Source organism: Dermacentor andersoni, chromosome 8, assembly GCF_023375885.2.
Source record: "Dermacentor andersoni chromosome 8, qqDerAnde1_hic_scaffold, whole genome shotgun sequence".
Taxonomy (NCBI): Eukaryota; Metazoa; Arthropoda; class Arachnida; order Ixodida; family Ixodidae; genus Dermacentor; species Dermacentor andersoni.
The window spans coordinates 77,021,886-77,035,357 of NC_092821.1; the positions used below are offsets into that span (position 1 = coordinate 77,021,886).

Genomic DNA, 13,472 nt, shown 5'->3' on the forward strand with positions numbered 1-13,472 from the left:
CGGCGACTACTATGGCCAGCTTTAGCTGCTGCTCCGTAGCTGCTGATTGTGCTGCTACGAGTGTGTGTGGACTTGGTACGGTCTGTTTCGCCGAGTGCCGGCGTTCTAAGCGTGCGCCGCAGGGGTTGAGGGACCAACGCTTGCCTGCCCACGGGTAGTGCTAGAGCTTCCAAGGCGCCTTGCCTTCGGAGATACCGCTTCTTCACCTGACTGACGTGGACTGGTAACCTGATACGACCTGCGTTCGGATCCTTCCACGCTAAATCAACTTCAAAAGTCCCAACCCATTTGGGTGCTAAACCCGCCGCAAACTCGGGCCTCGCGTCGCTGAGCTCCTAGGCGTAGGCAGAATTTCCACTCGCCCTTGCTCCTGCGCGGTTACAATTCGCTTCGATCACCGCGTTTCCTGGGCGATCGCAAATGTCAAGCGTAGTAGTCGAAAGGCTTCTTCGCGCCCGGTGAATCGGTCTGCTTGGCCGATATTGTGTTCGTAGGCGTCTGCAGGTGTCTCCCGAACATCAGAAAACCTAGCGTAAAGCCCGCCAAACGATTTTCCCTCGCTCATAGCGCGAAGGAGAGCGCATGTAGGTGCTCGGCGCAGTCATTTTACGCTAGGGCGCACGCCTCAAGTAGTGGCGTTACATCGTGATTCCGGCATTCCGTCATGTTTGACTGAGGAAACTGGTCTATTCTATTTTAGCTCTGTTCAGCTTCTTTACTCTTTAGTTTAATGAATAATATAATTTACGAACGTGAGCGCGGCGCTACAGCTTGACCAACGAAGAAACGTGCTTCCAGAAGATGAACTGCCCAGAGTAACAGCAACGCAGAATAAAAACTTGCTACTTACCTTCAAGGATAAAGTGGCATTTCTGAGATAGCCTGGTTGATTAAAAATTGTCTCGTAAATATTCAAAATTCCCCAGTGGTGAATGTTGTGGTTCCACAAGTTCTCCTGCGCCCACGCTTTCGCGGACTGCTTATTCAGGTGGATCAAGAAAGCGCCTATGTCCCTGAAAACGGGAACAAAAAATTAGACGGCAACAAAGTGTTTTTCCAGGCAAGCAGAAAAGACAACATTATGAGAGAAAGCAGTGGCAAACTATTTCAATTATTATGATCACAGCGCTTCCTAAAATGATGTTCTTCTGCAGAGAAAGCAAACAGAAAGTAAGGTTCCGAACGCACTGAAATGTATTCAGCAAATTTTACGTCACTTCAGCAACACATTTGACAATAATTCGTTGTGCGCTATGCAATAAAATATGGCGACACGAATTTCTGGAAAGAAGAAATTGAATGAAGCAAGAGGACATCCCTTAATTGAGCGCTAGTGAGCCAAACACCGATGCTCATTTCAAATGGATAATTTGTACGAGTGGAGACTACAATTTTGTGCAGACACACTGAAAAATTCGCTGTACGGAAGCAGAATGCCTATAGCCCCGCTAAAACATTGATGTTGCAGTTTTCATAGCGTATTTGGCAGAAGAAGGGTGGGTCTAAAAATTAAACTGAAGGAAGCTAAAGTAATGTTTAACTCTCTCAGATGAGAACAGCTGTTTACGATAGGTAGCGAGGCACTGGAAGTGGTAAGGGAATACATCTACTTAGGACAGTTAGTGACCGCAGATCCGGATCATGAGACTGAAACAATCAGAAGAATAAGAATGGGCTAGGGTGCGTTTGGCAGGCATTCTCAGATGATGAACAGCAGGTTGCCATTATCCCTCAAGAGAAAAGTGTATAACGGCTGTGTCTTACCCTTACTCACGTATGGAGCAGAAACCTGGAGGCTTACAAAAAGAGTTCTACTTAAGTTGAGGACGACGCAACCAGCTATGGAAAGAAGAATGATGGGTGTAACCTTAAGGGACAAGAAAAAAGCAGATTGGGTGAGGCAACAAACGCGAGTTAATGACATCTTAGCTGAAATCAAGAAAACGAAATCGGCATGGGCAGGACATCTAATGAGGAGGGAAGTTAAACAATGGTCATTAAGGGTGACGAAGTGGATTCCAAGGGAAGGGAAGGGTAGCAGGGGACGGCAGAAAGTTAAATGGGCGGATGAGATCATGAAGTTTGCAGGGACAACATGGCCACAATTCGTACATGACTGGGGTAGTTGGAGAAGTATGGGAGAGGCCTTTGCCCTGCAGTGGGCGTAACCAGGCTGATGATGATGATGATGATGATGGTTGCTGTGGAGCCGCTATAGATATATTTCAGTATTTTTACATACGGCTCGTCTACACCCTGATTCCGTAATGCTTCCATGATTGCTGAGGTTTCCACTGAATCAAACGCTTTCTCCTACTCAATGAAAGCTATATATAATGGGGTTGGTTATATTCCGCACATTTCTATATCACCTGATTGATAGCGTGAATATGCTGTGTTGTTGAGTAGCCTTTACGGAATCCTGCTTGGTCCTTTGGTTGACAGAAGTCTAACGTGTTTATAATTTTATATAATTTATAATTTTATAATATAATTTTTCGAGTCGTTGGCGTCCCCTTTCTTACGGATTAGGATTATGTTAGCGTTCTTCCAAGATTCCGGTACGCTCCAAGTCATGAGGCATTGCGTATACAGGGTGCCAGTTTTTCAAGAACAATCTGCCGGCCATCCTTCAACAAATCTGCAGTTACCTTATCCTCCCCAGCTGCCTTCCCTCTTTGTATAGCGCCCAATGCTTTCTTTACTTCTTCCGGCGGTACTTGTGGGATTTCAAATTCCTCTAGACTATTCTCTCTTCGATTATCGTCGTGGGTGCTAATGGTACTGTATAAATCTCTGTAAAACTCCTCAGCCACTTGAACTATCTCACCCATATTAGTAATGGTGTTGCCGGCTTTGTCTCTTAACGCCTACATCTGATTCTTGCCTATTATTAGTTTCTTCACTGCTTTTAGGCTTCCTCCGTTCCTTAGAGCATGTTGAATTCTATCCATATTATACTTCGTTATGTCAGCTGTCTTACGCTTGTTGATTAACTTGGAAAGTTCTGCCAGTTCTATTCTAGCTGTAGGGTTAGAGGCTTTCATATATTGGCCTTTCTCGATCAGATCTTTCGAATCATGCGATAGCTTACTAGCATGCTGTCTAACGGTGGGACCCCCGTCTTCTATTGCACAATCCCTAATTGTGCCCATGAGATTGTCGTTCATATCTTCAACACTAAGGTCCTCTTCCTGAGTTAAGGCCGAGTACTTGTTCTGTAGCTTGGTCTAGAATTTCTCTATTTTTTCCTCTTACCGCTAGTTCATTGATCAGCTTCATATATACCAGTTTCTTCCGTTCCCTCATGAAGTCTTGGCTAACTCGAGTTCTTACCATCCTATGGTCACTGCAGCGTACCTTGCCAGGCACGCCCACATCTGGCATGATGCCATGGTTAGCGCATAATATGAAGCCTATTTCATTTCTAGTCTCGCCATTCGGGCTTCTCCACGTCCACTTTCGTCTATCCCGCTCGCGGAAGAAGGTATTCATTATCGGCATATTATTCTGTTCTTCAAACTCTAGTAATAACTCTCCCCTGCTATTCCTTGAGCCTATGCGACATTCCCCCACTGAATTTCCTCCAGCCTGCTTCTGGCCTACCCTGGCATTAAAGTCGCTTATCAGTAGAGTGTTTTGACTTTGCCCATCATTGTTTCCACATGTTCGTAGAAGCTTTCGACTTCCTGTTCATCATGACTGAATGTAGGGGCGTAGACCTGTACTACCTTCAATTTGTACCTCTTAAGGTTCACAACAAGATCTGCCGCCCTCTCGTTATTTCTATAGAATTCCTGTGTGTTACCGCCTATATCCTTAGTAACCAGCAATCCAGCTCCTAGTTCTCGTGTCTCCGCTAAGCCGCGGTAGCACAGGACGTGCCCCCTTTTTAGCAACGTATATGCTTCTTCTGGCCTCCTAACTTCACCGAGCCTTATTATATCCCATTTACTGCCCTCTAACTCTTTCAATAGCACTGCTATACTCGCCTCACTAGATAATGTTCTAGCGTTAAACGTTGCCAGGCTCAAATTTCAATGGCGGCCTTTTCGGACCCAGGGATTCTTAGCACCCATGCGGCGTCACAGGTCTGACCGGCGCCGTGGTCAGTTGCTTCGCGGCTGCTGGGGACTGAGGGCCGGGGTTTTATTGTTGTATTCATATAGGAGGTTGTGGTCAAGTACTGCACCAGGGTGGCCAATTCTTCTCTGGTGAGGAAATCAGTTGCCGTTTCTTGTCACCGGGACCAGGCCGTACTCCAGGCCTGTTTATGCAATTTTGTCACCAGAAGGATTTTTTCTTTAATCCGGTGGAAAATTGCGCGGCACCGGGATTCTAACCACGGTCCTCTTGCACACGAGGCGGATGCTCTACCTCCCCACCGCTGCACCTCGTGGTTGAGTGGGTGTCAAAGCCTGCGTCCCGCGTATGTAGCAGCGAAAGGGCTCCCAAATTAGCATTGGCTGCGACACCACGCCACGAGCGCTCCTCTACCGACCGAGCGAACGGGAACACTTGGTGCCGCAGTAGCGTGCCAGGTGCAGCGTTAAGGCAGAGGGCATGGCCACCACACGAAATAACCTCGCTCTCTAAAGTCTGTGCTATTCAAGCGCTTCTCGTCCACGCAAGCGGTCCCCTGCATTCTAACTGCGCTTCGGTAAGGCGAAATGAAAACGCGCCGAGCTTCTCAGCGCGCTCTGTTGCCCGCGAAGATTAATGAGTCGGAGGACCACTCAATGTCGTTCAGTTGAACATCAATGTGTTACCTTTAACAGCTAATAAGAAGAGCGTTGGTGTGCACGGTTTTCTTTCATTTCAACCATTAATTATTGACATTTTCATAAGTTTATTTGATTCCTTCCGATATATTGTGCAAAAAATAAATGAGCACGTCTGAGCGCAATATCACGCAAGGAATTCAGCTGCGCTACACACGGGTAATTGTTAAAGAGTATGGTAGGGATATAGTTCTTTTCCTAGTTGAATAAAAAAACATTTCAAAGTATCATGCGTGTTTCTCGCATCTTTGGCCCATGCTTCGCGTTTGTTTTGCCCCACTGCTCGGTCGCTCCTCGAGACAGCTTAAACTTACAATGCGAATATGGAGATGCCGAACTGCGTCTTTTGCCCCTTGGCCGCCATGGATTGAAAGGTCGCGAACTTTCCCATGGACGTCTCACCCGGTCTCTCGAAGGGCTTCCCCAGCGATTCGTAGAACGTGAAGTCGCAGACCCCGTCTTCTGGCATCTCCATCTCGCCATCGCTGGCCACGGTGCAGATGTAGGCGTTAAGTTGCGGTGGCTTGTCAACTAAAGCTGCACAGAGCGGGACGTGGCGTACAGAAAGTCTACTCATGCGCTATGATAGCGTGTGACCACGTCAGAGAGCAAACAGGGCCATTGAACTCTGACACACGTTGTATAACTTGCAGCACAACAAAGAGGACTCTGCAAATATATACCTATGTATTCCCTGATTAAGAAGAAAGAAGTATAAACCCCTGTAGTGTAACGAAATTGTGACCTTGAGCTAAAGGCAGTGTTGGTGACTTTGTTACCCAATTTTTCACAAAGTCACGAATTACTAGCCCAAAATGTCTCTATCAGATTACATTCTTGGATTTTACCTGCCAAATCCACGATACGACTATGAGGCGGGTAATCGGGATTAAATGTGACCGCCTGGATTTCTCTATTGTGCACTTAATGCATGGTGCATGAGTGTTTTTTTTTGGGGGGGGGGGCATTTCGCACCAATCTAAATGCGGTCACTGCAGTCGCAATTTGTTCCCACGTCCAGGGCTTAACAGAACAACACCAATGCCACTTCGTAACAACGGCGGGTGAACAAATTCCATATTGAGCAACAATCAACGTTGTGATACCAACCTAGCTCACTTGTTTTTTTAATCTCCCTGGCTGTCTATCTTATGTGTTTCAGTTCTGCACTTGTGAATTGGCGATCATAATGTTAAAATAGCCGAGAAGTCCGATTTTCCAGAGGAATACGACATCTATGTTGTGTCTTTGCCGCCCCGACAGCTACATGGCTAAAAAAAATTTCATTCGTTTTACTCTGGAAATAGCGGCCAATGAAGCAGAATATATCCCAGCCCCCTTTGCATAAGTTGAAGGCGACGCAGTTCATACACCCAATACTATACCAGTGTAATTTACTAGAACTTCCTCCCAAACGTCCATAGGACTATATAAAGGCAACTGTCTCGTTAAAGTGACTAAAAGCTAGATATACTAAGCAATCTTTTCCCTAAATTCCTAAAACTGCCACAGCCCTTCGATTTAGGTCTGAATATGCTGAACGAAACACATAGCAGTGTAATCGAATTCAAGTAATTGGCTTTCTCTGGATACGCGGAATTCGTTGGAACTTGTATATATAGATATTTTTTTTACAGATTAGGAATGCGTATTGTACAAAATCAAGAACTTCAACACGCTAGCACACAGAGTCCGCCCATTTTAATGTCATTCCTGGTTCATAAATGTATGGTGTCAGTTAAATTTTACTAATATGTCTTCCTTTTTACCTGAAGTGACATTTCGAATGGGGTATGGGGTATCTAGCGCAAATAATCTCTTGAGCTGGAAACGTGGATATTGCATTGCCCGTAGCCAAAAAGTCAACGTTCAGAGTGATTTATTTACAAAAAGTTGCGAATAAAATATTTGGCTGATTCGTTTAGTATATATATTTATATTTATGAATTAAAGCGAGCGTATTCTCAACAAACATTCACTCGAATTTCTTTAACTAGCCTGAGTTTTGATGTTAGCCTGTTCAAATTTGGGGAAAACTTCAATAATTGATCCAGTTATTGTATTAACAAAGCGCCTTGTTATGGAGTGGATCCGAAAAAGAAGTGAATAACCCTTTGAAAGATATCTGTTCAGCGCAACAAAAGCAGGACACAGGAAGAAACGAAGACGAAGACAAGCGCCCGTCTTCATCTTCGTTTCTTTTTCTCTGTGTTTTTGTTGCGCTATAAAGATACCTTTTAATGTTGACTGACCAACAAGCCTACATGGCCACCCTTGTTGAATAACCCAAACACGATGGCATCCTCTCGCACATTTCGGGAATGAACACAGCAAAACTGGTAAACTGGTGTCATGCTCGGAATTAGTTTCAGTTGAATAGACTGAGCGAACCGAGAAGAGGCAACTTGTAAATTGAATTTGCCTTAAATAAACAATGTGGAAGTTAGGCCAAATTGGTAATATAGTAGTGTCTGCATTGTAACTTCTCGCGCGTATATTTCCCGCATTTTAGTGTTGTTAATGTCTAGGATTAAAATTTCGCGTTTTCAAAAAGAAGTATGCGTGAAACACAGCCTATAAAGGTTCCAACAAAGATCATAAGAATGCATGCAGCAGTCGCTGCCTGGTCCTGCCAAGGTACGGCGCAACTTCTTAAATTCTATAGCAGTGAATTTGTTTGATGAGTTTTAACTGGCAATCAAAACGAGGCGTTGAAAAGTTATTCAAGGTGTATACGTATATCAGGCTTCACTTTATTGGAGAAATTTGGTGAACTAATTGGTGAACTAATATGGTGAAATAATTTTGTTCTAAAACAAGGAAAGGGGGGGGGGGGGACGGGTGTGGCATCACAAGCATAAGGAGAACACCTATGTTCGTGTTCTACCTGTGTCAAGTTGTTTTCGCTCCACTTCCACTTCCGTGTGCGGTGGGCGGCCGGTCACAGGGCAATTTTGTTTGTCTTTTCGGGCTTCATTCGTGCTTGGAAAAACACTTTTATGTTGAAGCTAGTGAGCAACAAAAAGCTGTATCCGGATATTTTCATGTTCTACAACTTCATCATTGACACACTTATTCGAAATATAACATTTGCGAAGCTGAACAATTAGTTAAGACGAAACTAAGTAATTAGGTGGTATGTAATATAGTATAGCCTGAGTATCTCCAAGCGACGGAAAACAACACTGTCATGGTTCTGCCCAGCTACATGGTACTCGCACATTTTTTTTTAAATCTTGGCGCATAGTAACTGCGACATCCTGTGCATGTAGATGCGCGTTACCACCGATCCATGGTCATACCTTCAGGAAGTAAAAGTTGATTTCTTTTTCGTATGTCGCAGCACAATATATATATCAGGCCCCTCGGTTAACCCCCTTTCTTCTAGTTCATTACATAACAGGGTTTCGAATCCGGCAACATCAATGCCTTCAGGTAGCACGTGTGTATTTATTGACCCGTTGCCTTCACCCAAAACCATCACGCACTCGTGAGGCCTGCGGAAGAAAGGAAGTTCCATATCCGCCGCCAAGGTTTGTGAGTGGTGGCAATGGTTGACACACCCACGGTTAGTTGTAGTAGTAACGCATATATACCCCAGCAATTGGATGTGAAGACGGCGTCGGCGGTAGCTCAATTGGTAGAGCATCGCAAAAGTATTACGGCGACGCGGGATCGTTCACCACCTGCGGTAGGGTGTTGTTATCCACTTTCAACTCCATTAATTTATAATTTCCATATTTCAATTATTAAGAACAAGTAATTTCCCCCGTGTTGTCCTTCGAGTCTTTGTTTGTTGGCTTCTTATGATATGATAATATATATATATATATATATATATATATATATATATATATATATATATATATATATATATATATATATATATATATATATATATATATATATATATATATATGTGTGTGTGTGTGTGTGTGTGTGTGTGTGTGTGTGTGTGTGTGTCTGTGTGTGTTTGTGTGTGTGTCTGTGTGTGTGTGAGTGTGTGTGTGTGTGTGTGCTTAGGTATATACTGTTAACATGGATTAGGACACGTACGTGCAAGCGTGGTAGGTGGTGTCGTCGACTGTGGTGTTGTAGTAACAGACGGCGTAGTGGGAGGCGGTTTGGTTGTTGTGGGCTTTGGCGTGGTCGGCGTCGTAGGTGCCGGAGTTGGTGGTGCTGGGGTGATCTTCAGTGTGGTAGGTAGCTGCGGTGGCACCCCTTTGTTCGGCGTTGGTATAATCTCCTGCTCCCTAGTAACAGGATGCTGTACTCCGGCAGATGTCACAGGAGTTGGTGTCTGCAGAGGATGCCAGTTTCCAGGTGAAATTGTTAATAAAGATCATCACGACCACCACGGAAACCATTTTTATAATCCCTCCATTTATGTGCGCCGTGGGAAGAAGGCCTCTCTCAGAGGCCTCCAGTTTCCTTTATCATATGCCAACTCACAACATTTCATTTAGGCCTGCGAATGCTTTGATTTTTATGACACCATATAGTTTGCAATCATCTAAGATGGCGCGTCCCTACTCTACGTACTCATTTCGTAATGCTAATAGACAAGTGAATCATCTCCATACTTATCTGACTTCCTCAACTGTATTGCTTGGTGAAAATTTCAACGAGAATATCGGCTACTATGGCGTGCCTCAGAATACGCACCACTTTTTTGCTTGTCTCTTAACGGGTTAAAATGAGTGACATTCACTTATTGTCGTGGAATGTGAACTGACTTGACACGGAGTAGCATACGCAAAGTATGCAAACAGCGGACACATGCTTCATAAAGTATGCTAAGTTCTGCGTGACCTTCAAACACTGCTATTTGTGAAAGGAGGCAACAATGCAAGCATTCCACATATTCACCAACCACATGCTACCGCAATACCAAAATGTTGCGACACTGAGATAACAGTGTAAAAGGAATTAAACATCTAGGTGAAGAGCTGACACGTTGCATGTGTGTTAGTAGTAAAACAAAGTGAACCAACACTGTGGTAAACCGTCTACCAAACTTCCGTAATTTTGCTTCAATTGTAGTAAGAACAGCTTTCTTGAAAAAGTTGGAAAAGCGATATATATATATATATATATATATATATATATATATATATGCGTGTGTGTGTGCGTGCGTGTGTGTGTGTGTGTGTGTGTGTGTTCGTAAAATAATTTGGTATACTGGGTGAACATAGGATTATGGCGCTTTCATTCTAACACATAATATATGCAGTACGTGTATATAGACTAGTATACGAGAAATATTGTCTCAAATTACCGTGCACACAAGATTTTTCAGTCCCTGCTATTAGTGTTCTTCAGTACTATATGAGGTATATTCGCAACTGTATTTTACTTTTGGTCATGTGCATCTAGCACAAATAGACGTTGCGTATTCGTCGGTTCATTCAATGACACATTCTCCCCACCACCGGTCGGAAATGGACATAGCGACTGCGTTGATAATTCAACCTATGGTGAGATCCACGTTTTAATCGTTCTCTGGTTCTTAATGGAAGCGACACTATAAACTGAATTGCTTTTTCTTCGGCAGATTCTGTTGTGCACACTTACACGCTAACTAGCAGTATCCCTTTAGATTTATGTAGTCAAAAACTGCGCAGATTGAGAGGTATTGCTTTGCGAGCCAACTCACCGGCTGTTGCAGAGTGCTCGTGACCTCTCCACCTCCGCTGCTCTTTCCGGAACTAGGAACTTTGTCGTACGTTGCTTTGCTGTGGTCTTTAATTTCGCGATCACCTTCATAAATACACGAGAAAGAACACCCGATGTAAGTTGGGTGACGGAACCGTCTCTCCTACTTGATTCCTAATATCGCAACTGAACAGCATTCGAGGGAAACAGGCGATCAGGTTATCCTTGTGTGTGGGGGGGGGGGGGGGTGGAGGGGGGGGGCACGGTAGGGCGTGTATGGATGACACCTGGTGTCCAGTTAACAACAGTTGCCTTGTATCAGCTGACCCGTTCCTTCAATAAATAAAGCAAACTCCGCTCTGCTGTCTCGACTGCTTGTCCGTTCTTTAATAGCTCTTAAAGGGCAGTTTAAGGTTTTCATCAGTGCTCTAGTAGATTGTTCGTTGGTCATGTGCACCATTGCGTTCTGTTGCCTTCATTGCAACATGCTTAGGGGAATCGAGTCCAGCAACCGGTGAAGAGAAACTGCGAACCATGGGAGCCTGTGGACAGATGCAGCCAACGACGCCTGACGCAGTCCCTGATGACAAGGCTGCCCTTCGCGTCCTGTCAAGCTCCAGTGGTTGCAGTAATCACGCATCTGGCAGTCATCTTACAAGCCTCGCACATTGCCCTAATGGGGATTCCTGTTTCTGTATTGTGCGTCTTTTACGCAGCCTATAATGATAAATTATGTTATCGCTTCTCACGAATGATGGGCTGCGGATGCAGTACTGAGAAAACTTCTTCCAGGTTCAGGGCAATTTTCTTGAACGCGTGCTTTATTAGAAGCGATAAGATGTGTTTATTACTCGCGAACTGCTCAAAAGACGCACCTAGCGGCGATTTCCAGAGGCGTCAGTGGTTTCTGCCGGAAGTTCAATGACTACCGTCATTGCAGATACGATAGGCCGCAACCATTATGGACGGACGGACGGACGGACGGACGGACGGACGGACGGACGGACGGACGGATGGACGGATGGACGGATGGATGGATGGATGGATGGATGGATGGAGGGATGGGATGGATGGGATGGATGGATGGATGGATGGATGGATGGATGGATGGATGGATGGATGGATGGATGGATGGATGGATGGATGGATGGATGGATGGATGGATGGATGGATGGATGGATGGATGTTATGAGCGTCCCTTTTGGAATGGGGCGGTGGCTTGCGGCACCAAGCTCTTGCTATTATATTGGCTAATGTCCTACCTAGGTTAAAGAAGAAAAAAACGAAGAAAAAAAACACCATGAATTTTGCTTTTGTACAGTATCGGCACCAGTCGCCTACAATTTGGTGTCAGTGGGAAGATTCAGATGCACTCTCTTGGTGTGCATGGTTCTGTCCGCGCTTTTACGCGACCACAAATCGCCGAAATATCTACGCAAAATGCGAAATAACAATCTATTATTCCATTGACGAAGAGATTGTAGTTTCGTTTAGAGGTCACTAGATTCTTAAGGATGATCGCCATACAGCGACGCTGCAATGTGGAGGAGGGGAGGAGTATTTTGTCGCACAAACCAGCAGCCTACACACGCCGCTATGAATGTTGATTCATGTTTACTATCGATTATATCTACAAGCAACTAGCTTGCCCCGAAATGACTGACCTCAGGCCCACAGTGCTAAACGGCGCTAATGAGCTTAACGCATACAGCGTTCGGTTACCGCTTTCGCTGTTTTCCAATGAACCAACTCTCCCAAACTTTAATTTTCGCCAGCCAAGCCACACATGACAAAACCTTGAACGAAGAAATCAAGTTGGATCACCTTGACAATTCAACTTGGGCATCGCAAACGAGGGTAGAATATGTTCCTGGCGTTGAGATATTCTTTTGTTAGGAACTACTGGCTTTACATGAATTTCATTGCTACAAAGGTAGTATATAAGGGAACAGCTGCAACCAATAATGAACCTAACACTATTGTTGTGACGTTGCTGCACGGTCAACCTAGGAGTTTTTAAGGCACTAAGTGAGGAGGGGTTATAGGAGAAACTCGTTTCTTACGGAAAATCCTGTGAAACGCTAGAGTTGTCTTCCAAGACAAGGGGCCAGCCAAACAATAAAATGTTTTGGAACGCCACGACACCGGCCCTATTCCTGCACGGCAGCATTGCTCCTGCAAATCGTTTTCAGGGATGAAATCTCTTCAGATGGCTGTTTAAACATGAATATGAAAATTTATTTGGCTACAAAGGATTCGTTGAAAAAATTTTCAACAGGTCTAAAAACAGTACTGATAGTTTTGAGCTAGAGTTTGCAGTGCTACCTATATCTGTGGTGTATACTTGTGGTTTGGTTACTGACGTTTCCGCCGATAAAAATTGGGACGTAAATTTCGTGGATTTGCCAAACATTATTAGTCCTGCAAAGCCTAGTAAAGCTACATTATCCTCTTAACTCCGTTCTTCAACAAGAAAATGCGCTAATATTCCTGTGCTGGAATGATTCCAGCCCATGCCACACGTATTCATCAACAAAAGCGGCCCAGCTGTTTGGCGCTCCACCACGAGTGCCCGCACGTAGTTAGGGAACAATGCTCACCGATAGCGCTCACCGCCTCAATGTAAGAAACCACACAAAAGTAGGAAAAGGTTGCCATGTTATACACAGGAAACTCATACGGGTTTCTCCGAAAGAAGGAAGATTAAAAAGAAAAAAAGAAAAAAAAAACCACGCGTACGGATTTATTTTGTAGCTTCGTCCTACTGGCGGGTGGGTGACAATTTTTCTCTTGCAAGAACCTTTCACCGACTTGCAGGATTCCGCAGAACTCAATTGCCAAAAGCAGGGAGACTTCGTTCGCGCCCGCCAGATGGCGCACCGTGTGTAGAGGGGACAATAGTTTTCATAGAACTCAATTAAGGGAAGCACGGTGGGAGAGTACTGGGCTACAGTGTGCAGCTTACACATGACGCGTTTGGTCGGTGGCCATACGGTGGCCAGCTGGATTGCTCAAATGCAAACCGCAATAATGTCG

General features: G+C 44.7%; 1 protein-coding gene across 5 annotated transcripts in view; it reads right to left on the bottom strand.

The window, feature by feature from the left end:
• LOC126538696 (uncharacterized) overlaps positions 1 to 13,472 on the bottom strand; it is a 98,710-nt gene that overhangs the window by 61,672 nt on the left and 23,566 nt on the right. For all 5 annotated transcript variants that reach the window (XM_055074949.2, XM_055074952.2, XM_055074951.2 and 2 more), the window contains exons 3-6: positions 10,438 to 10,541; positions 8,838 to 9,081; positions 5,096 to 5,318; positions 851 to 1,013 (exon numbers count right to left, since the gene is read on the bottom strand). In XM_055074949.2, the coding sequence (XP_054930924.1) occupies positions 851 to 1,013; positions 5,096 to 5,318; positions 8,838 to 9,081; positions 10,438 to 10,541 (734 nt within the window). The remainder of the gene's footprint in view (positions 1 to 850; positions 1,014 to 5,095; positions 5,319 to 8,837; positions 9,082 to 10,437; positions 10,542 to 13,472) is intronic.